The sequence below is a fragment of the Tamandua tetradactyla genome, chromosome 20 (assembly GCF_023851605.1).
Source record: "Tamandua tetradactyla isolate mTamTet1 chromosome 20, mTamTet1.pri, whole genome shotgun sequence".
Taxonomy (NCBI): domain Eukaryota; kingdom Metazoa; phylum Chordata; class Mammalia; order Pilosa; family Myrmecophagidae; genus Tamandua; species Tamandua tetradactyla.
This window is the reverse complement of record NC_135346.1, coordinates 61,400,901-61,427,624: the sequence shown is the minus strand read 5'-3', so window position 1 is coordinate 61,427,624 and position 26,724 is coordinate 61,400,901. Positions and strand designations below refer to the sequence as shown.

The window sequence follows — 26,724 nt, the reverse complement described above, 5'->3', positions numbered from 1 at the left end:
CCTAAGTAAATCATCAATGGCTTCTGGTATAATCACATAGATGTGGTAGAATCACATGCATTCACCACTACAATCCATATGAGAATATTTCCCTGCCTTCTGCAAAAAGAAAAAGAAGAAGAAAAGGAAAAATAAATAAAATAATGAGAAGCAGCATCACCACCAAGAATCCCATGTTCCTCCCTAATATCCCCCTTTTACTGACATTTGGCTTTGGTACATTGCCTATGTTACAATTAATGGGAACATAAAAATATGGAACACTTCACAAATTTGTATGACATCCTTGTTCAGGGGCCATGCTCATCTCTGTTTCATTCCAATATAGTACATGCTGCCGAAGTGAGCACTGCCCATTAGCTTTTAAATCCATTTCACCCACATTTCACACTACCAATCCAGAAATCCTTTTGGTCTTATCAATCATTGGCACCCATGTTAATAAATGCAGTGTCTTGGTATATGTTATACTTGATATGGCAGCAGCATTTGGCATAGTCAATAGTTCTTTCCACTTTGATATTGTTTCCTTACTTGGCTTTCGGAATACCACATTTGTTTTCAGTAGTTAGGAGTAGATGTTAGATTAAAGTTCAATTTTACTATGTTCTGTTCAGGCTTCCTATTACTCCATTAAGATTTGGAAATTTTAATGTTTATGGACAATTATCCATTTTTTACATGTAAATGTATTTGTATATAATAATAATTGTTTGAGTAATAAAATTGAACATATTGCCAACTGTAGAAACAGGAGAAGTTATTCTGTGTCTGAATAACAATGCAATAACATTCATAAGTAAAAGAAAAGAAATGCTTACCCTCAGCTCTGAAGTTGTGATTGTGTAGGTGAGATAACCTGCAGTCAAATAATTACTAGCCTGGTGTCAGAGCCCAAGAAGGGCTCCAAGGCTGGAAGACACAGAGCGGTAGGTTTCTAAGTGGAGACTCCCTAGATTTAGGAGACCCAGGAAGACTTTGTAGGAAACTGACGTGTGAGCTGAGCCTTGTGCATGTGTGTGTGTGTTTCTGAGTGTGAGAGAGAGTCAAAGACACTATTAGAATTTCTTCTGTTTGATTATACTGAATTTATTTTCCTCTCAGAGAGAAGGTTCATGTGTGACACTGTCCATCATCCTCTAATGTGGTTTTTATGCAAAATTATACTTGAATATCATTTGAGGTTATTTTCACATCTCAGTTTCAGTGTTTTGACTAAGTTTAATTTGCACATTGATTCAATTGTATATTTATTGCTTTTGGATAACTTTAGGTAAGCCTCATTCAATGAGTTTATAATCATTGGTATATACTTTCACAAGGCCTTTGAATATGTTTTGTTTCGCATTTCTCACATCTTTTATTTAGAATGATTGGGGTGATCGGAGCAGTCTCATGAATACCTGCAGAAAACAACTGCTCAGGTGACTTTTTAAAAATATTTTTATTGATAAATCTTAACATACAAACATTCTGTACATGGTATATGGTCAATGGCTCACAGTATCATCACATAGTTGTGTATTCATCACCATGATCATTTTTCAGAACACTTGCATCCCTCCAGAAGAAAAAGCAAAAAATCATACATACCATACATACCCCTTATCCCTCCCTCTCATTGACCACTAGTATTTCTATCTACCCAATTTATTTTAACCTTTGTCTCTCCATTATTTGTTCATTCTTCATCCATATTTTTTACTCGTCTGTCCATACCCTACATAAAAGGAGCTTCAGACTCAAGGTTTTCACCATCACACAGTCACAGTGTAAAATCCTCAGGAGAATTTTGAAGAAGTTTGTGATTTCCAAGTGCAAGCAATGCCAGGTTGTCATCTCATTTGGATTTGGAAACTGCAAATCATCTCTTAACAAACACTAAAAGCAGAGTGATAAAAATATCTGTTCTATATATGCCTCCTTTTCCCTAAGTGATTCCTAGATGAGCAGTGCACTAGTGAACACAGATATTAATTGCTTCCATGGGATTCTTCGCCCCAGTGATTTCAACAGGTAAATACACCATATATCCCTCTTTGTGACTTCATCACTGTATCACGATAATAGAGAAAAAGAAGACATCACTCCTTTTAGTAGCATAAATCTTTCTTCATTCCTGGCATTTGCCCTTCAACTTCAGGTAGAAGACAGTGGCCATTCTGCCAATAAAAGTTATTTTTTTTCTCTCCATGTGCTAGTATCTATAAATCTGGCAAAACATTTATGGGGAGAAAGTCGATCACTTGTTTATGGCTCCTTTTTCACAAATGGGTAATTAAATGCTCTGCTGTTAATTATATTAAAGAGAGGTGAATGACTTTTTAAAAGTGTGTCACCAGACACGTAATATATGTCTCCCTTATTTTAATTGATTAACTTATTTATATAGAGATCCCATACTACTAATTACTCACAGAAAGTCATGGGAGAAGTGCTATTTTCAAAAGACATTATCTAAATATGATACTAATATTGTAAACACTTCTTTTTTCAACACATGAATGTATGCTATTCTGTAGAAGAAAATAACTTTATAGCTTATTTATAATTAGAGTAAATTTTCAGGAACTATAAAACAATTATTTAAGATGTCATTAAGAGTAAAAAATGGACAGTGCTTATTGTGAATATATAGACATAAGTAATTTTTGGAATAATCATCATGCTTTCATTTTCTTCCTTATTCTATATCATCATCTTGTTTAAGGATTTCCTTTGCTAATAAGCAACTGGCAGATGGAACCTTCTGTCAAAGCTACAACCAAGGTGCATTGACTTTGGGTACCTTAATGGGGAAAATCTCTGTAGATGAATGTCCTTCATGATCTCCAGTTTCTTCATGAAGAACTGTGTTGATGTTAACATGACATAATGTTGAGTCAGAAAACAACAATCTTTTTATTTGTGCCTTATTTTTAGCTGAATTGAGTGTAGGAAAAATGTGAGATTAGAGAACAAGCATTTAGTGTGAGTGTGCTTGCATGTAGCTTTGAGCTGTCTGGTTAGAGACGGTGATTGATGCCATCATGTAAATGAGATTGGCAGGAAAGAGTTAGTAGAGAAAGGAAAGCAGAGAGACGGAAAATACCAATTTTCTACATGAGACTTAGCCATAAGGCCTTTGAAACATATTTGTTGCTCTTTCCCCCAAGACTCATATAATGTGTATGGAAAAGCTAATTGCAATATATAGAAACAGCTGGTATAAATTCAGTGTATCATAAATACAGAATGACTGCTAAAGTCAGAAATAACCTCAAAAACTCATATATATATATATATATATATATATATATATATATATATATATATACACACACACAAATTAAAACAGAAATTATTCAATCTTTTATGAACTACGAAGATGCTGAATGTTTTTATCTAGGAAGAAACACGATAGAGTCATATTTTGATGTATTATTAGGTCTGAATGAAAGTTATGGCGGTAGGACAGGACTATTAGAGAAAGGAGAGGCAGAAGTTGGAGGAAATATGAAGCAGAATTTTCAATTGAGGTGCCTGGAAAATGGTGTGTGCTATTATTAAGGAAGTCATCAAAAACATTTTGTGGTGGGAACAGGGCTCACTGCTAGACATGTTGAATTAAAGGTGGTATTAGAATATGCACATAAATGCAGACATACTAGTATATAGTTTCACAGTGAAAACTGATGAAAACAACTGAAGATAAAGTCATGGTGGCAGCAACAAGCAGTGAATTGAAGTCGTGATTAGGTGAAAAAGTTGAGAAAATTTAACATAAAAAAGTTGAAAACAACAAAATGACCACAATGGGGAGGAAGAAGAAGAAGAAAATTCAATATAGTAGAGATAAATTTGCCACAATGGAGAAAGAGTGAAACTATTAAGAATTTCATAATGTTTAGAGATCAAAGAATGAAAGCATACTGATTACCGTATTTCATTGCTAAGAGTGATGAGGCATAATGCGAGCAAGACAAACGCATTGGTTTTACTGTTATGAGATGTTTGTAAACTGTGAGTTCTGCTTCAACAAACCAAAAAGTCAGAAAATATATAAAGGATAATGAAATGTGACAATGTGAAAGAATAAGATTGACCTTTCTTAGTACCTTAGATATTGAAGTCATATACCTTTGCATCCTTGTTTACAACAGGATGGTGGAAGATGAAGCGTACAGAAAGGACAAATGAAGTCAAATGGCACTGTTGGGTTCTAAAATTGAGAAGATAATGTGTGTTTGGATGCAGAGGCAAAGAAATAGAAAAATAAATATTTCAGGCATTCTATTTATAGAAAATAAGCAAAAGATAAAAATCCTAGGGAAGGCTTTAAAAGATTAGTAATGGTGCCATAAAATTGGAGTGAGGTTTTAAATTTGAAATGATTATTTATATTTAAAAATTAAAACAATAAAAATCAGTAATATGCTCTCATTGCATATTAGTGCAGCATCCAGGAAAGGTTCTGAAACTGTAGATTTTTATTCAATCTCATGTATAATTTTTGTAAATATACTTTCTCTTAGCAGCAATGCAATGAAAAGTAATGATAACCCCAACATCAGCTTCTTTGGTGGATTTTTCCTGCTGGGTTTCTCCGACCAGCCTCTTCTAGAGATGGCCCTCTTTGTTTTCATTGTCATCTTCTACTTGCTGACCCTGCCTGGCAATACAGCCATCATTTGTTTTGTTCTTCTGGATCCCCCTCCACACCCCGATGTACCTCTTCCTCAGCCACTTATCTTCCATGGACCTCTGCTACACCACCAGTACTGTCCCCCAGCTGCTGTTCAACTTGAAGGGCCCAGATAAGACGATCACTTATGGTGGCTGTGTGGGTCAGCTCTACGTGGCCTTGGCAATGGGCTCCACAGAGTGCATCCTTCTTGCAGTAATGGCTGTCGACTGCTACGTTGCAGTCTGCCGGCCTTTGCACTACACCATGCTCATGCATCCTCGTATCTGTTTGCAACTGGTGAGCATGACCTGGCTGACGGGTCTGACCAGCTCATTAGTGCAGACAGTGCTCATTGTGCAGCTTCCCCTCTGTGGAAGGAATGTCATAGACCATGTCTTCTGTGAAGTGCCGGTTCTCCCCACACTTGCCTGTGTAGATACCACCTTCAATCAGATGGAGCTCTTCCTGGTCAGTGCATTTTCACTCCTGGTGCCCCTCGTTCTCATTCTGATTTCCTACAGCTGCACTGTGAAGGTTGCGTGGAAGATGAGGTCATCTGAAGGACGCACAAAGCTCTGGGAACTTGCTCTCCCACCTGGCGGTGATGCTTCTCTCCTGTGGCTCTGCTACCGCCATGTATTTGCAGCCGGCTGTGGACGCTGCCCAGGACCGGGGTAAATTCATGGCCGTATTTTATAGAATAGTCACTCCGACTCTAAATCCTTTCATCTATACATTACGGAATAAAGATGTGAAAGGGGCACTGAGGAAGATGATGGGAAAGAGTAAAGAAAAAGGAAGAGTATGAACACATGATACATACTGGCAAATGGAGAAGGGCTTAATGGAAGCAAGCCATCAGATGCCTTTAATTCTGAAAAAATGGTAACATCTTTTTCCTTTGTGGTAGCCTACCTCACGTGTCAGAATACACACATATATATGTATATGTGTACGTATATTATGTATATGTATATTTTTGTATTAACATTTTTATATCAAAACTTCAAGGGTAAGATAACTGAGCAGATTAAATGATAATACCTGTCTTGACTGCCATGGACTGGGACTCCATGAACTTGGACAACTTAAATATTTAAATTCTCTTGTAATTATTACCAAAAAAAGCACAATAAAGGTATCTACCCTCATGGTTGTGAAGCTCTTGTGAAGATGAAGTTACATAAAATAGCATTTTGTAATCTGTAAAGGTAAAATATCAAAATCTCTGCATACAATTTGGGGGAAAGGTTGTCTTATTTTTAAATTGTTGATGTAGTTTCTGAAATTGGTAGTTATTTTGTCGCAGTCTGGCATAACTTATTATATGAATCACCGTGAAGTATTTTTTGAATAGTAGTCACTCAAATTTGAATATTTTCACAACAAAGGTGTTTAGTTTTTGCAAGATAAATGTTCCATATTTGGACAGATATACTCATATTTTTTGTTAAACTAAGGTGAAATCTGCCTTTTTTCTACTTAAACCTGTTGACTTTAGATTTTGCATTCTGAGTCACATAGCATAGATATTTGACAATATAATCTTCCCTTTGTTAAAAGACATTTTTCAAAAATTTGTAATTATTTTATTACTCATTTACCCATATACTGGAAAAAGAGAGTGTCAGTCACAAAGTTTTTATAATCACATGGTCACATGATAAAAGCTGGATAGTTATATAATCATTATCAAAGATCAAGATCACTGGATTATAGTTCAGCAACTTCAGGTATTTCCTTCTCGCTATTCTAACACACTAGAAACTAAAAAGAAATATCTATATAATGAGTCAGTAGTCATAATCATTTGTTAAATCCTAATTTCTCAGTCATGCCTTCTCCCTTTACTTGATCATTCTCTCAATCTTTAGGGATATCCGAGCAATGACCATTGTAACTTCTTCATGCTGGAAGGAGAGTTAACCTTAAGGGGTAAGAAAGAAATGGGTTGATGTTCTTGGAGATACTGGTACCTATGAGTTTCAGGGTTTATCCATAGGAACAATCTGGAAGCTTTAAGTTCCTGAAAAAATAAACTTACTAAGAAAAACTTTTATGGTATCTTAGATAAGGCCCAAGATATTCTTTAGGGTTTTAAGGAACATGTTGGTTGGGGCTAGGCATAATGTGGCAATTTTGCAATATCTGCCTGAAGCATGCATAAAAGTAACTTCCAGAATAACTTCTTAACTCTATTTGACATCTCTTAGCTATCAAAAGTTTATTTGGTCCCATTTCTTTTCCTCCTTTTGTTCATTCCTAATCCCATGATGCCAAGGCCAGGCTCATCCCTGGGTGTCATTATCAAGGAGACTTACACCCCTGGGGTCATGTCTTACTTAGGGGTGAGGGTGGTGAGTTTATTTCCAGAGTTGACTTAAAAAGAGAAGCCACATCTGAGCAACTAAAGAGGGTCTATGGGGTGACTTTTAGGTATAATTACATGCAAGCTTAGCTCCACTATTGAAGAAATAAGTTTAATAAGGGCAAGCCTCAAGATCAAGGGCTTGACTTACAAAATTGGGAGTCCTTAATGCCTGAGAGAATATCAGGTTTCCCCAGGTGGGGAAATTTAATAGCTACACCTTTTTGCTGAGTCCCTCAAGGTGACTTTGTGAATACATTTTTACTTTCTGCCCAAACTACTCTGGAATGTATCTGGATATTACACTAACCTGTAGAGAATAATAAGACTTCATTCTCTATTCTAGGATCCACATAATTAGGTTGTTTTAAAAAACATACAAGTTAAAATAGCCCTAACCAGGTCCATTTCATTCATATCTCTAATTGAACTGCAATCTCTTTCAATTCCTTTAACTTTCAGAGCTGCAGAACTCTAACTCTGAGTCTCAGGTGTCACACAGATACCTGAAGCTCCTGGAACTAACAAACAGGTTATACAAAAACAAACAAACAAACAAACAAAAAAACCCCCCGAAAAACACAGCATTTCAGGACTTAGAAATAACAGTTAACACACAGGAATAAACGTGGCTGCTATAAGAGCTTGCAAACTAGGAACCCTTACAATGAGCCTTATTGAACATTCTGAACTCCTTAATCATTGATTACTCAATCTTTGCTAACTTTCTATCTCCTGATAGCCTATGCTCTCAAATTCAATTTTCAGAGTTTGCTTGTTATAGTGAGTTTATATTAATGAGACCATACAATATTTGACCTTTCATTTCTGGTTTCTATTACTCAACAAAATGTCCTCATCATTCATTCTCCTGGTTGCATGCCTCATGACTTAATTTCTTCCTGCAGCTACTCAATAATCCATCGTACATAACACCACAGTCAGCCCTTCTGCTCATCGGTGTGTGCACCCCTAGTCCACGTCCATCCATTGCAAATTCTGAACAATGCTGCCAAAAACTTCCATTTTTTCCTTCACAGAAAGAAGAGGAAAAACATAGGAGAAATAACAACAAGAATTCCACACCCTTTCCTTTATCTCCCTCTTATTGACATTTAGCTTTCATATATTACCTTTTTTATAAATTATGAAAGAATATTACAATGTTACTGTTAACAGCGCTTTTCCTTTCGTTTCTGGCTTATTTTACTCAACATAATGTCCTCAATGTTCATACATGAAGTTGTATGTGTATGGCTTTATTCCATCTTACAGCTGTGTAATATTCCATTGTACATTTTTTTGGGGGGGGGTGCATGATCTGGGAATCGAACCCATCCATTGTACATTTATATCACATTTTGTTTGTCTACTTTTCCACTGATGGACATTTGGGATGATTCTGTCATTTGGCAATCATGCTGCTATAAACATTGGTTTGCAATTCTGTCTGTGTCTCTGCTTTCAGTTCTTCTGAGTATAAACCTAGTAATGGGATTTCTGGATCATATGGCAGTTCCATAATTAGCTTCCTGAGGAAACTACAAACTGCCTTCCAGAGCGGCTGCACCATTCTACATTCCCACCAACAGTGCATAAGCGTACATATTTCTCCACATCTTCTCCAGCACTTGTAGATTCCTGTTTTTTTTAATATATAATGGCCATTCTAGGAGGTATAAGATAATATCTCATTGTGTTTTGCTTGTTTTTCTATAATAGCTAATGAAGTTGAGCATCTCTCCATAAGCTTTTAAATATTTGTATTTCCTGTTTGGGAAAGTGTCTATCCAAGTTCTTTGCCCATTAAAAGTGTTTTTTTCTTTTTGTTGTTGAATAGTAGGTCTCTTTATATATTCTGAATATTAAACCCTTATTCAATATATGGCTTCCAAATATTGTTTCCCATTGTGTAGGTTGCCTTTTTACTTTCCTTACAGTGTCCATTGATGTGCAAACTAGTTCAATTTTGAGGAGAACCCATTTATCTATTTTTTTTTCATTGCTCATACTTTGAGTGTAAGTTCTAGGAAACCACCTCCTACTACAAGATCTTTAAGAGATTTGCCTATATTTTCTTCTGAACATTTGATAGTTTTAGCTTTAATGTTTAGATCTTTGCTCTATTTTAAGTTAATTTTTGTATAAAGTGTGAGATAAGCATCCACCTTCACACTTTTTGATATGGATATCCAATTCTTCAAGCATCATTTTTTAAAATTTTTTAAACTTTTTTTATTAATTAAAAAAATTAACAAATAAAACATTAAGATATCATTCCATTCTACATATACAATCAGTAATTCTTAATATCATCACATAGTTGCATATTCATCATTTCTTAGAACATTTGCATCGATTTAGAAAAAGAAATAAAAAGAAAACAGAAAAAGAAATAAAACGATAACAGAGAAAAAAAAGATTATACATACCATACCCCTTACCCCTTGCTTTCATTTACCGCTAGCATTTCAAACTAAATTTATTTTAACATTTGTTCCCCCTATTATTTATTTTTATTCCGTATGTTCTACTCTTCTGTTGATATAGTAGCTAAAAGGAGCATCAGACATAAGGTTTTCACATTCACAGAGTCTCATTGTGAAAGCTGTATCATTGTTCAATCATCATCAAGAAACATGGCTACTGGAACACAGTTCTACATTTTCAGGCAGTTCCCTCCAGCCTCTCCACTACATCTTGAACAACAAGGTGATATCTACTTAATGCATAAGAATAACCTCCAGGATAACCTCTCAACTCTGTTTGGAATCTCTCAGACATTGACACTTAGTCTCATTTCACTCTTCCTCCTTTGGTCGAGAAGATTCTCTCAATCCCTTGATGTTAATTCTCAGCTCATTCTAGGGTTTTTTCAGTCCCTTGATGCTGAGTCTCAGCTCATTCCAGGATCTCTGTCCCACGTTGCCAGGAAGGTCCACACCCCTGGGAGTCATGTCCCACGCAGAGAGGGGGAGGGTGGCGAGACTGCTCGTCATGTTGGCTGGATAGAGAGGCCATATCTGAGCAACAAAAGAGGCTCTCTTGGGGGTGACTCTTAGGCCTAAATTTTAAGTAGACTTGACCTATCCTTTGTGGGGTTAAGTTTCATATGAACAAACCCCAAGACTGGGGGCTCAGCCTATAGCTTTGGTTGTCCACACTGCTTGTGAGAATATCAAGAATTCAACCTGGGGAAGTTGACTTTCTCCCCACTCTCAGCATTCCCCGAAGGGGGCTTGCAAATACTTTTCCAGTCACTGATCAAATCACTCTGGGATTCATAGGGGCATCACTCTGGACAAACCAACAAAATCTCATGTCCTACCTTAGATTCCAAGTACTTATGACATTCAATCAAACTATCTACATGAGTTATATTAGGAAATGCTCTAGTCAAAATATAAATTTTGTAACAAATAAACATTTTTTGCTTTGGTCTCTCACATAAGGTGACAATTTAAAGTATTAATTATCATCTATTTTAAGCACCCTGCAATAATGACATTCCTTTGTTCTTCCTCATCCAAAAACATTTTTAAAATTTGTACATTGTACATTTCACTATTATTATACACTGTAGGCATTCCTAGATTATACCATCTCGATCTTTACCATCTATCTTTCTTTCTGATTTCATTTATGTCCCCAGCCCTCCTCCCTCTATCATTTTCACATGCAGCTTCATTCAGTGTTTTAATATAATTACAATACAGTTAGGTCGTATTGTGCTGTCCATTTCTGAGTTTTTATATTCAGTCCTGTTGCACAATCTGTATCCCTTCAGCTCCAATTACCCAATATCTCACCCTATTTCTATCTCCTGATGGTCTCTGTTACCAAGGAAATATTCCAAGCTTATTCACTAATGTCAGTTCATATCAGTGAGACCATACAGTATTTGTCCTTTTGTTTCTGGCTAATCACACGGTGTTAGTTAGATTCAGTTGTCAACTTGGCCAGGTGAGCATACCTAGTCTTGTTGCTGCGGACATAAGCCAACGGTACGTGAACCTCGTCTGTTGCCATTACATCTACAGTCAGCTAGGAGGCGTGTCTGCTGCTGTGCTGGTTTGAAAAGAAGTATGCCCCCTAAGAAAAGCCATGTTTTAATATAAATCCCATTTCTTAAAGGTAGAATAATCCCTATTCAATACTGTATATTTGAAACTGTAATGAGATCATCTCCCTGGTTGATGTGATTTAGTTAAGAATGGTTGTTAAACTGGATTAGGGGATGACATGTCTCCACCCATTTGGGTGGGTCTTGATTGGTTTACTGGAATCCTATAAAAGAGGAAATATTTTGGAGAATGAGAGATTCAGAGAGAGCAGAACGATGTAGCCATGAGATGCAGAGAGTCCACGAGCCAGCAACCTTTGGAGATGAAGAAGGAAAACGCCTCCCGGGGAGCTTCATGAAACCAGAAGCCAGGAGAGTAAGCTAGCAGATGATGCCGTGTCTGCCATATGCCCTTCCAGCTCAGAGAGAAGCCCTGACTGCGTTCACCATGTGCCTTTCCAGATGAGAGAGAAACCCTGAACTTCATCAGCCCTCTTGAGCCAAGGTATCTTTCCCCGGATGCCTTTGATTGGACATTTCTATAGACTTGTTTTAATTGGGACATTTTCTTGGCCTTAGATCTGTAAACTAGCAACTCATTAAATTCCCCTTGTTAAAAGCCATTCCTTTTCTGGTATATTGCATTCTAGCAGCTAGCAAACTAGAACAGCTGCAATGGGTGATGTTTGAATTAATTGGCTGGCGCTTAAATGAGAGATTGCAACGTAGCACTGCTAAGCAGCTCAGCATTCCCCATCTCAGCACCAGCAGCTCAGCCCAGGCCTTTGGAAATGCAGGAAGAAGTCACCCCAGGGAAAGTTGTTGGAACCCAGGGGCCTGGAGAGAAGACCAGCAGAGACCATCCTGTGCCTTCCACGTAAGGAAGAACCTCAGTGGAAAGTTAGCTGCCTTTCCTCTGAAGAACCAACAAAATAAATCCCCTTTTATTAAAAGTCAATCCGTCTCTGGTGTGTTGCATTCCGGCAGCTAGCAAACTAGAACAGATTTGGTACCAGAGAGTGGGGAGCTGCTGCGGTTTGCAAATACCAGACATGTTGGAACAGTTTTTGGATGGCTAAAGGGAAGATTTTGGAGGAACCGTGAAGAGAATGATGGAGAAGTCCTGGAGGGTTTGAAGAGACTGTTGGTGTAAATGGGACCACTGCCAATCTTGGCAAAGGAGGACACAAACGGGAAAAATTGGAGTTTGCAGAGTAAGAACGATGGAAGCTCGGGTCTGAAGCCAAGAAACCTCGGCCAGGAGAGTGGACCCACCCATATACATGGAGAGGGTGAGTTTACCCTGAAGGGCGAGGATGATTCTCCCCTCTCATTGCAGTGGAAGAGTTGTGCAGCCTCAGGCCTTGGAAAAGGCATAGCATGCTCCTTGGGGGACTGGGAGAGCCTGGCTGCCACCATGTGGAGGGGTTGAGCGTGTGCCCCAAAAATGGCATAGAGCCCAGGGGTGGCCCTGATGCCTGGAGAGAGTGGAGCCCAGAGGTGGTCTCCTCGATGTTCCCCGAGGTTGATTTGGAAAGAGGCCGGCCACTGCATATGCCCTTGGAAGGGGTGGGACTGCCACTTTCTATAGCCGAAGGATGAATGACTTTCAGACTTTGAGATCCCACGGCGCTTGCCCTGCAGGTTTTACATCTGTGTTCCAGTTTCTCCCTATGGAAATGACAATCTATATCCTGTGAATATCCTCCTTTGCATCTTGGCACTAGACAACTTGTTTTGAGATTCACAGGTCCACAGCAAGAGAATTTTTTACATCTGTGTAAGGTGATGCTTGAAGTTGCCAAGTTGACAAGGGGTGGACATGTGTTAGTTAGATTCAGTTGTCAACTTGGCCAGGTGAGCATACCTAGTCTTGTTGCTGCGGACATAAACCAATGGTACGTGAACCTCATCTGTTGCCAATTACATCTGCAGTCAGCTAGGAGGCGTGTCTGCTGCAATGGGTGATGTTTGACTTAATTGGCTGGTGCTTAAATGTGAGATTGCAACGTAGCACTGCTAAGCAGCTCAGCATTCCCCATCTCAGCACTAGCAGCTCAGCCCAGGCCTTTGGAAATGCAGAAAGAAGTCACCCCAGGGAAAGTTTTTGGAACCCAGGGGCCTGGAGAGAAGACCAGCAGAGACCATCCTGTGCCTTCCACGTAAGGAAGAACCTCAGTGGAAAGTTAGCTGCCTTTCCTCTGAAGAACCAACAAAATAAATCCCCTTTTATTAAAAGCCAATCCATCTCTGGTGTGTTGCATTCCGGCAGCTAGCAAACTAGAACACACACTCAGCATAATGTCCTTAAGGTCCATTCATGTTGTTACATACTTCATAACTTTATTCTGTCTTACAGCGGCATAATATTCCATCTTATGTAAATGTCACAGTTTGTTTAGTCAACTGTCTGTTGATGGACATTTTGGCTGTTTCCATGTCTTGGTAATTGTTAATAATGCTGCTATAAACATTGGTGTGTAAATGTTCATTTGTGTCCTTGGCCTCATGTCCTTTGAGTAGAGACAGCATATAGATGGGTCCTGTTTTTGAATCCATTCTGCCTTTTGATTGTCTTTTGATTGGAGAGTTAAATCCATTAACATTCAGTGTTATTACTGCATGGGTAATACTTTCTTCTACTATTTTGCCTTCTGGATTTTATATGTTGTGTCTAATTTTCCTTCTTTTTACCTTTACTCATAGTCTTCTTTTCTACACTCTTCTCCACACCTCTCTCTTCTGTCTTCGTATCTGTCTCTAGTGCTCCCTTTAGTATTTCTTGCAGAGCTGGTCTCTTGGTCACAAATTCTCTCAGTGATTTTTTGTCTGAAAATGTTTTAATTTCTCCCTCATTTTTGAAGGACAGTTTTGCTGGATATAGAATTCTTGGTTGGAAGTTTTTCTCTTTTAATAATTTAAATATATTATCCCACTGTCTTCTTGCCTCCATGGTTTCTGCTGAGAGATCTGTGCATAGTCTTATTGGGCTTCCCTTGTATGTGATGGATTGCTTTTCTCTTGCTGCTTTCAAGATCCTCTCTTTCTCTTTGACCTCTGACATTCTGATTAGTAAATGTCTTGGAGTATGTCTATTTGGATCTATTCTTTTTGGGGTATGCTGCACTTCTTGGATCTGTAATTTTAAGTCTTTCATAAGAGTTGGGAAATTTTCAGTGATAATTTCCTCCATTAGTTTTTCTCCTCCTTTTCCCTTCTCTTCTCCTTCTGGGACACCCACAACATGTATATTCGTGCGCTTCGTATCGTCTTTCAATTCCCTGAGTCCCTGCTCATATTTTTCCATTTTTTTCCCTATAGTTTCTGTTTCTTGTCGGATTTCAGATGTTCCATCCTCCAGTTTTGAAATCCTATGTTCTGTCTCTCGAAATCTACCATTGTAGGTTTCCATTGTTTTTTTCATCTCTTCTACTGTGTCTTTCATTCCCATAAGTTCTGTGATTTGTTTTCTCAGACTTTCAGTTTCTTCTTTTTGTTCTTTCCTTGCCTTCTTTATATCCTCCCTCAATTCATTGATTTGGTTTTTGATGAGGTTTTCCATGTCTGTTTGTACATTCTGAATTAATTGTTTCAGCTCCTGTATGTCATTTGAATTGTTGGTTTGTTCCTTTGACTGGGCCATATCTTCAATTTTCCTAGTGTGATTTGTTATTTTTTTGCTGGCATCTAGGCATTTAATTACCTTAATTAGTTTATTCTGGAGATTGCTTTCACTTCTTTTATCTAGGGTTTTCTCGCTGGATGAATTTGTTGTCTATCTGTTCTTTGACATTCTGTTCAGCTTTATCTGGACCTTTAGCTTAGGTTTTGTTTAACAGAGGAGAATTTTTCAGTTCTTGTTTTCTTGTTTCTTGCCCTGCCTGTGTGGTGCCTTCCCCCCCGACACACACTTAGGAGGGTCTACTTAGATATTATAGACCCCACCCAGATTTTCCCAGACCAAACTGGCCTCCTATCAGGAGGAAAGAGTCACTGCGTCGGTTTTCCCTGAGGGTGAGACCCAGCAGGTTGAAAGACTTTCCTGTGAAGTCTCTGGACTCTGTTTTTCTTATCCCGTCCTGTGTGTGGCACTTGTCTGACTGCAGGTCCCACTAGCATAAGATGATGTGGTACCTTTAACTTTGGCAGACTCTCCCTGCTGGGGGCATGGTGGAGACAGAGGAGAGGTTGTAGGCTGGTTTTAATGGCTACAAATTACCAAGCCCTGGTGTCTGAATTCCTTGATGGAGGGATTCCACCTGAGTTGGGCTTCACCCCTCCCCTGGGGAAGGCACAGGCTCCAGACAAGCCCCGAAAAGAGCTCACTTCTGCCTATGCCTGGGGCAGTTGCAGCCTGAAAAGTCCTGCCGCTGTATCCAGAGGCAGTCAAGCCTTTGTGGATACACAGCCACAAAAACCTCTGTTTCCTTCTTTTTTTTTTTTTTTACCCCTTTTTCTGTCAGTCCTGCCCCCTTGGCGCCGGGACAAAAATGAGCAACCTCTACTTTGATCAGGTTCACCTAAGCTGGGGGCCTATTTTTAGTAGTCAGAATTTGTTAATTAGTTCCACAATTGGCGTTTGATTGTGTCCAGTCACTGCTGCTGGTAAAGTCCTTTCCTTTCCCCTCTGGGAAGCGGCCTGTGGGGGAGGGGTGCTGGCCACCGCAGCTTTGGGAACTCATGGTTCGGGGGGGTGCTCGCAACCAGTCCAGCTGGTCCAGACTGGGGTACGCTGTGTGTCTGGTCGCTGACGTGGCCCCAGAGCTGTTCTGTACTGTTTCTGGTTATTTAGTAGTTGTTCTGGAGGACGAACTAAAACGCGCATGTTGTTAAGCTGCCATCTTGACCCGGAAGTCCCAGCAAGCATCATTTATTGAAGAGGCTGTTTTCTCTTGTTGAGTCGACTTGATTGCCTTATCAAAAATTAATTTTCTAGAGATGAGATGATCTAGTTCTGAACACTCAACTGCAATTTCATTTGTCAATACATCTATCTTTATGCCAGTATCATGATGTTTTAAAGCTGTTTAATGTGCTTTAAAGTCAGGTAGTGTGAAACCTCATTTCATTTTTCCTTCTCAAGATATTTTTAGCTATTCAGGGCACCCTGTACTTCCAAATAAATATGATTATTGTTTTTCCTATTTCTACAGTCAGTTGTTGGGATTTTAATTGATATTGCATTGAATCTATAAATCCATTGAGTAAAAATGACATCTTAACTTTATCTAGTCTTTCAATCCATGAACATGGTATGCCCTTCCAGTTATTTAAGGTCTTCCTTGATTTCTTTTCCTTTTTTTCTTGCATGGGCAGGCACCAGGAATCGAACCTGGGTCTCAGTATGGTAGGTAGGAACTCTGCCTGCTGAGCCACCATGGCCTGCCCCCTTGACTTCTTTTAACAATGTTTTGTAGTTTTCTGTGTATAGGTCTCTTATATCCTTCGTTAAATTTATTCTGAGGTATTTGATTCTTCTGATTGCTATTGTAAATGGAATTGTTTTATTGATTTCTTCCTCAGATTGCTCATTACTAGTGTACAGAAACACTACCGATTTTTGCATATTGTTCTTGTATACTTACACTTTACTGTACTTGTTTAATAGCTCTAGTAATTTTGTTGTAGAATTTTCAGGATTTTCTACATATAAGATCATGTCACCTGCAGACAGTGAAAGTTTTGCTTCTTCACTTGCAATTCAAATGTTTTTATTTCTTTTCCTTTCTTAATTGCTATAGCTAGAACTTCCAGCACAATATTGGATAACCGTGGTGACAGTGGACATCCTTATCTTGTTCCTGATCTTAAACAAAAAGCTTTCAGTCTTTCCCCATTGAGTATTACGTTAGCTGTGGGTTTTTCATATATTCCTTTATCATGTTATGGAATTTTCCGTCTATTCCTATCCTTTGAAGCATTTTCATCAAGAGAGGTTGCTGGATATGTCAAATGCTTTCTCTGGATCAATTGTGATGATTGTGTGGTTTGCGCCTTTCATTTATTGGTGCTGTATATTACATTATTTTATTTTCTTGGATTGAACCACCCTTGCATACCTGGAATAAAACCCACTTGGGAATGGTGTATAATTCGGTTAATATGCTGGTGGATTTGATTTGCAAGCATTTGTTGAGGATTTTTCCAGCTATATTCATTAAAAAGATTGGTATGTAAAGTTTTTCTTGTAGTATCTTTGTCTGACTTTGATATTCTGGTCATGTTAGCTTTGTAGAATGAGTTAGGTAGGTCTCCCACTTCTTCAATTTTTGGAAGAGTTTGAGCAGAATTGGTACTAATTCTTTTTTGAATGCTTAATAGGATGCACATGCGAAGCCATCTGGTCCTGGACTTTTTTTTTTGTGGAGGTTTTATTAAAATGTAATTTAATTAAGATATCTTCACACACCATACAATCCACCCAAATTATGCAATCAAAGGTTCACAGTATCATCGTATAGCTGTGATTTCATCACCATGATCATTTTTAGAATATTTGCATTATTCCAGAGCAAGAAATAAAAAGAAAAACCCCATATGTCCCATATCCTTTACCCTTCCTCTTATTGACCACTAGTATTGCAGTCTCCCTAACTTTAGGACTTACAATAAAGGTAGGTTAACTAAGACAGTGTAGTATTGGTGTCTATATATGCTTGGAAGAATATCAGGATTCTCCATGTGGGGAAATTTAATAGTCCAAAGTTTTGCCCATTCCCTCAAGGTGACTTTGTGAATGCATTTTAATTTTCTGCCCCAAATACTCTGGAATATATCTGTATATTACATTAACATATACAGAATAATAAGACTTCATTCCTTATTCTTGGATCCATGTAATTAGGTTGTTTAAATAAACTGATCATACAGATTAAATTAGATAGTGTGCTGCAGAAAATTTAAATGTTGGATTAAATAAACATTTCTTCCTTTGATCTCACACAGAAGTTGATGTTTTAAAATAAAAACAATACCATCCTTTACCCTGTATTCTAATTTACCATAGCCCTCATCAGGGCCATTTAATTCATGTCTAATTGGATTCTAGTCTCCTTTTCAGCTTCCTTATCGGTTGCTGTATGGTGTTATGCTGACTTTCATGACTGCGGAATTCTAATTCTGAGTCTCAGGTGTCACACAGATTCTCAATGTTCTAGGGAACTACCAGATTAAATACAAAGAGCATGTCGACTCAATTTAGGAGTAATAGTTAAAACTCAGTAATAGATGTGACTATTGTAAGAGTTTACAATCTAAGAACCTTTAAAATGAACCTCCTTAATTGAACCTTCTGCACTTCTTACTCAATGATAATCCAATCTCTGTCCACTTTTATCCTCTGATGACCTGTGTACTCAAATTCAATTCTCAGAGTTTACTCATCACAGTTAGTTTGTACTAGTGAGAACATAAATTGTCATTTTTGTGGCATATTTTAATCAGTATAATGTCCTCAAGTTTCATTCTCCTAGTTGAATGCCACATGACTTCATTCCTTCCTGCAGTTGTTTGTTGTCCTATTGTATATATACACATCTTCACCCTTCCATTAACCAGTCAATGTATTCTTAAGCTACTTCCATCCATTGTAAATCAGGAACTGTGCCATCATAAACACCAGTGTGCAAATGCCCATCCGTGACCCTGTTTTCCATTCTTCCAAGTGTTTGTCTAATAACAGGGAGAAGGATCATGCAGTGTCCCTATACTTAGCCTCCTGTGGACTGACCACGCTGCCCTCCAGGGGGGCTGCACTATGTTACTTCCCTGCAGTCTAATCACAGTTATCCCTATGGTATAATCACATAAGTACGCATCAACCACCACAATCTATAGAAAAACATCTCCATTTCTTCCACAAAGGGGAGAAAAGAAAAGAGAGACAACAGCAAGAATCCCATATCCCTTCATTATAGCCCCTTCATCCTTGACCTTTAGCCCTGGTATATTGCCTTTGTTACAGGTAATTAAAGATCACTACAATGCTACCATTAACAATAGAACTTAGACGCATTAATTATATTTTTCCATATATTTTAACACCTAACAATGGTGAACTTTAATTGTTCTCCTTCAAGTAAAAACCTTCTTACAGTTGAACATTTAATCACCATCATTGTCCACTCTAGGTTTTGCTATGTCATGAAGTCCCAGGTATTACCCTCTATCTTTTCTTTTAGTGTCATACATGTCCCTAGCCTTCCTATTTCAACCATACTCACTTTCAGTTTTGTTCACTATACTTACAATATTGTACAACATCACATAGTATTGTGGCATTCATTTCTGGATCTTTACAATCAGTCCTGTTGAACATTCTGTACTCTTTCAGCATCGAGTGCCCAAACTCTATCCTCCTTCAATCTCCTGGTAACCTGTGTTCTCAACTTCAACTCTCAGGATTTGCTCATTATATTTGTTTCTCATTAGTGAGACCATGCAGTTTTTTTTCCCTTTCGTTCCTGGCTTATTTTACTCAACATAATGTCCTCAAGGTTCATCCATGTTGTTGCATGCTTCATGAATTTATTCTGTCTTATAGCTGCATAATATTCCATTGTTTATATGTACCACAGTTTGTTTATCTTCTCCATTTGTGGACATTTTGGTCAGTTTCCATCTCTTGGTAATCATGAATAATGCCACCATAAAAATTGGTGTGCAAATGTCTGTTCATGTCCCTGCTCTCATTTCCTCTGAATATACCTAGTAATGGGATCATATGGCAATTCTACATTTAACTTCCTGAGAAATAACTTTTGCATCATTCTAAATTCTTCGTGAGCTTTTGCTGACTGATTTAATTTTTCTAATGTGATTGGTTTGTTGAAGACTTCTATTTCAAGTCAGTAAGGCTGTTTGTGTGTTTATAAAATTTTCAATTTCATCTAAGTGTATAGTATTTTGATGTATAGTTGTTCATAGTATTCTCTCATGATTTTTTTATTTCTTCAGAATCTATCGTAATGATTACCCTCTCATTTCTGATTTAATTTGTGTCTCTCTCTTTTTTCCTTCTTCTGCCTAGCTAAGGGTCCATTGATTTTATTGATTTTCTAAAAGAATCATTTTTTTATTACACTGATTCCCTATCTTTTTTTTTGTTGTTCTTCTCCTTCAGTTTATTTACTTCTACTTTAATCTTTGTTATTTCTCTTCTATTTGTTTTAGGGTTAGTTTGCTGTTCTTTCTCTAGTTCCTTGTGAGCAGTTAAATCCTTGAGTTTTGCTCTTTCTTCTTTTTTAATTTAGGCACTTAAGACAATAGATTTCCTTCTCAGTCCTGCTTTTGCCACACCCCATAAGTTTTAATATGCTGTAATCTCATTTTCACTCATCTCCAGATATTTATGATTTCTATTGTAATTTCTTCTTTGACCCACTGATTGTTTAAAAGCGTGTTATTTACTCCTCATATGTTTGGGAAACTTCTGGTTCTTTGGTGGTTATTGATTTCCAGCTTCATTCCATTGTTGTCAGAGAAAGTGGTTTGAATAGTTTCAATCTTTTAAATTTATTAAGATCTTTTCTGTGTCCCAGCATATGATCTGTCCTGGAGAATGTTCCATGAGCACTAGGGAGGAATATATATCCTTGTGTTTGGGGGCATAGCAATCTATATATGTCTGTTAGGTCTAATTCATTTATCGCATTGTTTGGGTTCTCAACAATGATCAGTTTCCTTATTGATCCTCTATCTGGTTGTTCTGCCTATAGAAGAGAGTGGTGTGTTGAAGTCTCCCACTATTATTGCTGAAACATCTAGTGCTCCTTTCAGTTTTGTCAGTGTTTGCCTCATGTATTTCAGAGCTCCTTGGTTGGGTACATACACATTTATGATTGTTATTTCTTCTTGGTGAATTGTCCTTTTTGTTACTATGTAGTGTTCTTTCTTGTCTCTTTGATATCTTTGCATCTAATATATATTTTTTCTGGTAATAGTATCTGCTTTCTTTTGGTTACAGCTTGCATGGAATTTCTTTTTCCATCCTTTCACCTTCAAGTTATTTCTATCCTTGGGTCTAAGATGAACCTCTAAACAGCATACAGAGATCATATCTTTAATCCATTCTGCCAAGCTGTATCTTTTAATTAGTGAGTTTAGTCTGTTAACATTAAAGTTTTTAATGTAAAGGCAGCTTTTGGATCCACCATACTATCCTTTGTTTTTTATTTGTGAGATCTACTTCTTTTCTCTTTCTCTTTTTATCCTTTATGTTACCATTGATGATACTCTTCAATTCTGTGCCTTCCTCCAGACCTCTCTCTCCTGTCTTTTCTTCAAGCAACAGATTTCAGTATTTCTTGTAGGGCAAGTCTCTTGTTAACAAATATTCTCAGCATTTGTTCGTGGAAATTTTTATCTCCTCTCTCTTTTGAAGGAGAGCTTTGCTGTGTAAAGAATTATTGGCTGGCAATATTTTTTTCTTTCAGAATTTTAAATATATCATACCATTGCCTTCTCACCTTCATGGTGCCTGTTGAGTAGACTGAGCTTAGTCTTATGTGGCTTCCTTTGTATGTGATGAATCATTTTTCATTTGCTGCTTTTAGGACATTATCTAAAGCATTTGATAATGCTTGCAGTGGGTTTATTTGGACTTATTCTATTTGGAATTCATTGGGCTTCTTTCCTTTGCATATTTATGTCTTTTATAAGAATTAGAAAGTTTTTTCCAATTATTTCCTCATATAATTGTCCTAGCTCTTCTTTTCTGGGATATCAGTGATTCTTATATTCTTGTGCTTCATCTTGTCCATCATTTCCCTGAGATCCAATTTAATTTTTTCCGTCTTTTTCATTGTTTTCTTTTGTTCATTCAAATTCATGTGCTCTATACTCTAGTTCACGTGTTCTTTTTTCTCCTCTTCAAATCTGCTGTTGTGTGTCTCTAGTATATGTTTAATTCGATTTACAGTATCTTTCTTTTCCATAAAATCTATTTTTTAATTTTATCTTTCAAATTCTTCTTTATGCTCTTCTAGTGTCTTCTTAATACCCTTTGTCTTTAGCCTACCCATTGAAATTATTTCAGAGATTTGTATGAACATCTTTGCTTAGTTGTCCCCAATTCTGTGCCTCCTACAATGCTTTAATTTGGTCATTTGACTTGTCCATATCATCTTGAATCTTCATATGCTTAGTGTTTTTTGTTGATTTTTTGGCATTTAATTATCTTGATACATTTATTTTGAAAGTTGATTTCCCTCATTCATTTAACATTATTTAGTTGCTGAGGTTTGCATTGAGGTCTCCACTTCCTCTTGTTTATCAATAGTTTCCTGCCAGCCAAGGTCAAGACCTCAAGCAGGAGATGCCATTCTAATTGAATATCTGTTAAAAACTAGGGAAAGGGTGCACAGGTGGTTCAGTGGTAGAATGCTCACCTTCCATGCGGGAGACCCGGGTTGGAATCCCAGACCACGTACCAAAAAAAAAAAACAAAAACAAACCAAGGAGAAAGGCAGGTTGCCCAAGTGCACATTTCCTGTCTTCCCAGCAGACGGCAGTCTTGGACCACCTCTTTCCCTCAGTCCCTCCACTCCTTGACTGTGTAAGTCGGCTGTGCATTATCAAGAGCAAGTGCAAATCCAGGCAAGGCCACAGATGTCTGTGTGTGTTGAAAGCTGCCAACCATGGGTGGGGGTGGGGAGTGGGGGTGGGCAGTGTGCACCTCAGTGGAGAATATGCTTGTGGGCATGAGGAGTCTGATTGCCCCCAGGCTCCTGTGTGCAATGGCCCTGTGCTGTGAGACTGAGTATTTCAATTTCTCCTGCCCACACGCAGCCCAGGTGTGCCTGGCAGTGTGGTATGGCTCACTCCCTCATCCCTGCCTCTCTACCCATACATGCTATGAGTGCTCCAGGCCTCTGTGGAGAAAGGATAGGGGTAGCAGGTCCCAGAGAGTGTATTTTGCTTGTCAACTCTCAGATCAGCTTTGCTCTATGTCTCCCCATCAACTCCCCAGGCTCAGCCAAAACCAGTGTCCACAGTGGCCTGCATCAGGGCTAGGGAGTTGGCACTGTGCACCAGCAGTGAGGTCTCTGTGCATAGGTGAATCAAGTCTGCTGGCTCCTGTTTCCTGTGGGAGCTCCTGGCTGCAGAGCTGAAAAGAAGCTGAATGAAGAAGTGGGAATTCAGGAGCGCACCATTCCTTCAGCAGCCACTCTTGCCTGCATTGTCACAACCTGTCCCAGGTGCAGTTGTGACTGAGTAAACTCACCCCATCCTCCCAATGATAATTTCTCTGCTTTTTCATCCATGTCCTCCTTATGTAATGTAGAAGTCCCTCTCTGGTCTTGTTTACCCTTGAACTGATGTCCCAGTGGTTTTCTGTCCTTTCTCTATTTCTTCCATGGTGTAGGAATGAAGATCCATACTGCTCTTAACTCAGCCCATTTTGAGTTGAGTTAATGAAATGCATAGTGCCATTTTCATCCCACAGCCATCAAGCCAGCACTAGCCCATGGAATCAGGTTAACTTCCCGTATATTAAGGTGCATTTGGCTCCCGTATTCTATTAGTGCTAACACTTGCTGCTAGTTAGTAGGGGACAAAGAGATGGTTAACTGTACATATGGTCTCTGATCCCCAGGGTACCTGGCTATTGTTCACGACCAGGGATATTGCCTTCCACCTTACATAAGAGGGAAAGGGGCTTGCCAAGCCTCTTTCAGGGGAGTGGGGGGGCCCCAAGATCTGGGCTCTGAATATGGTTTCTTTCCTGTCTTCCTTTCTCCCTCAGAAGCTTTGTAGCTCAATGTAGTAAATCTTTGGTCCTTAGGCAGTTTGCCCCATAGTTTCACTAGAACTGCATTAGTTTGCCTATGTATAGCCTCTATCTCTGTGCCTACAGGAGCAAGGAGATCCCCTCACATCTGCTTGCAGGATACCTGATTCGGGGTGTCATGCTCACAGAGAACCTTTCCAATTGCCCTTACTCCTGCCCCATTTCTCTGCAGCCTCTCCAGCTCTTTGAGGTTGGCTATAACCTGAGTACCAAGGGAAGTGGGCTGTCCTGCTATCAGACTTAGGACAGACATGAGAAACCCACAGTAATGCTTGGGGGTAGCATGCAATACTGTATCTTTCATTACAGTGGTATAGCATCAGTGTCAGGACCTATGAAAGCCATCACAGAAATGGTGTGTTTCATTCCCAGCCATCTAAAAACATCTTGTATCTCCTCTACATTCTGCCAATGGGAGTACTGTGCTGTATCACCTCATTAGTTCATGCAGCCTTACACCTGTCAATCAGCCATTCCAAAATGGCTAAATGCACATCAGCTGAAGTAGTGTACGAGTGTCATCATAACAAAGGATGGGCTGTAGTAGATGCCAATTTACTCATCTCCACCCCAAAAAGGACTAGCCCCTCTGCTTTGGTGACCCATAACCCCAGAATCCAATTGGGTAGGGACTCCCTAGTTTTTTTGTCTCTACCACTGCCCTAAATTGCCAATTCGGCAGTAGCATAATCTTTTATAGTAATATGTAATTGTTGTGCATGAGGTTGGAATCACTGAATCCCAGGAGGTTGATCCTGTGATGCCTTCCAGTTCTGTTTTATTATGGGGCACAGCTGTTGGGGCTCTTCATTCTCCTCCACCCCCTGCTCCACCTCCTCCTCCTCTTCTGAGAAGGAGTCTATGGGGTCCCATACTTTGGGGTCCCATCCCAGAGTAGCCAAAATCCTCTAGACTCAATCCTGAGACAATTCACAGCCTCTGACTTGGTCATATCTGCATGCCAGAGTCTCTAACTGATGGTCCACACAGAGCAGGCGGTCAGTGAGAGAGTCCTTCATTTCTGCCTGGGCAAGGAACATATTCCTTCCTAGTTTTAATTCCTCTTCTAAATGATGGGCAGGGCTTTTTTTTTTTTTTTTTTTTTTTTTTTTTTTTTTTTTTTAAAGACAGAGAGAAGGAAGGAAGGATGGAAGGAAGGAAGGGAAACATCTTTAAACATTTTCTTGTTTTATTATATTTTGTTTGTTTGTTTGTTTTTTACATGGGCTGGGGCCGGGAATCGAACCAAGGTCCTCCGGCATGGCAGGCAAGCACTCTTGCCCGCTGAGCCACCGCGGCCCGCCCATGGGCAGGGCTTTTGCCACCTGTTCTTCTGTGGCCATAAGTCTCCCAAAGGGGCCAGGCCATGGCTGCTGCCATTTAGTGTTCTTTTCCTTTTTGCTAAAATGTAATTGAACTGCTATCTTCTGAAAGACAATCAGCAATCCTGCTGGAGTTTTTCAGGTGTCCCCATGGTGGTCCTCATTCACCCAGGAGAGCAGCTACCTTTCCACACATGGACATATAGGCCAATTTGGGATTTCCCCTTATGGACTCTCCCTTTCCAGACCATTGCCTGCTACGGCCAGTGGTTCTGCGGTCTCCAGGCTGACTCACCAATTGCTCCAAACCAGCTCTTGAAGGGCTGCCATTTGTTTTTGCAAACTTTCGAGTCCTTCCGTGTGGTCACCCAGTGTCTTCTATAAGGATTTCATTATCTCTTTTACCACATTTTCCTTCAATTCATTGAATTGATTTAGAAGATTTGCTTGAACATCTTTAACTAGTTGCTTTAATTCCTGTATCTCATTTGAAGTAGTAGTTTGTTCCTTTGACTGAGCCATACCTTCATGCTTCCTAGTATGACTCATGAATTTTTGCTGGTGTCTAAGCATCTGATTTTCTTTTTTTTTTTTCTTTTTTTTTTATTAATTAAAAAAAGAATTAACAAAACAATTAGAAATCATTACAATCTACATGTACAATCAGTAATTCTTAATAACATCACATAGTTGCATATTCATCATTTCTTAGTACATTTGCATCGATTTAGAAAAAGAAATAAAAAGACAACAGAATAAGAATTAAAACAATAATAGAAAGAAAAAAAAACACAAAAACAAAAAACCTATACCTCACATGCAGCTTCATTCAGTGTTTTAACATAATTGCATTACAATTGGGTAGTATTGTGCTGTCCATTTCTGAGTTTTTATATCCAGTCCCGTTGTACAGTCTGTATCCCTTCAGCTCCAATTATCCCTTCTCTTTTTTTTTTTTTCATTAACGGAAAAAAGAAATTAACCCAACATTTAGAGAGCATACCATTCTACATATGCAATCATTAATTCTTAACATCATCACATAGATGCATGATCATCATTTCTTAGTACATATGCATTGGTTTAGAAGAACTAGCAACATAACCGAAAAAGATATAGAATGTTGATATAGAGAAAAAAATAAAAGTAATAATAGTAAAATCAAAACAAAACAAAACAAAACAAAACAAAAACCTGTAGCTCAGATGCAGCTTCATTCAGTGTTTTAACATGATTACTTTACAATTAGGTATTATTGTGCTGTCCATTTTTGAGTTTTTGTATCTAGTCCTGTTGCACAGTCTGTATCCCTTCAACTCCAATTGGCCATTATCTTACCCTGTTTCTACCTCCTGCGGGACTCTGTTATCAAGGACATATTCCAAATTTATTCTCGAATGTCTGTTCACATCAGTGGGACCATACAGTATTTGTCCTTTAGTTTTTGGCTAGACTCACTCAGCATAATGTTCTCTAGGTCCATCCATGTTAATACATGCTTCATAAGTTTATCCT

The 26,724-nt window shown here is 38.6% G+C and overlaps 1 protein-coding gene and 1 pseudogene across 1 annotated transcript; one reads left to right on the top strand and one right to left on the bottom strand.

Annotated features, from left to right (window-relative positions):
- Positions 1-249: 249 nt before the first annotated feature.
- LOC143665117 (U6 spliceosomal RNA) lies at positions 250-348 on the bottom strand (annotated as a pseudogene).
- A 4,357-nt stretch (positions 349-4,705) lies between these two features.
- On the top strand, positions 4,706-5,344 carry LOC143664371 (olfactory receptor 2G6-like). Its single transcript, XM_077138000.1, has one exon. The coding sequence runs from the start codon at positions 4,706-4,708 to the stop codon at positions 5,342-5,344; it is 639 nt and encodes a 212-aa protein (XP_076994115.1).
- The last annotated feature ends 21,380 nt before the right edge of the window (positions 5,345-26,724 follow it).

What these genes read in the sequence shown, in the direction of transcription:
- LOC143664371 (XM_077138000.1), top strand. Translation starts at nt 4,706, where the DNA reads ATGTACCTCTTCCTCAGCCACTTATCTTCCATGGACCTCTGCTACACC.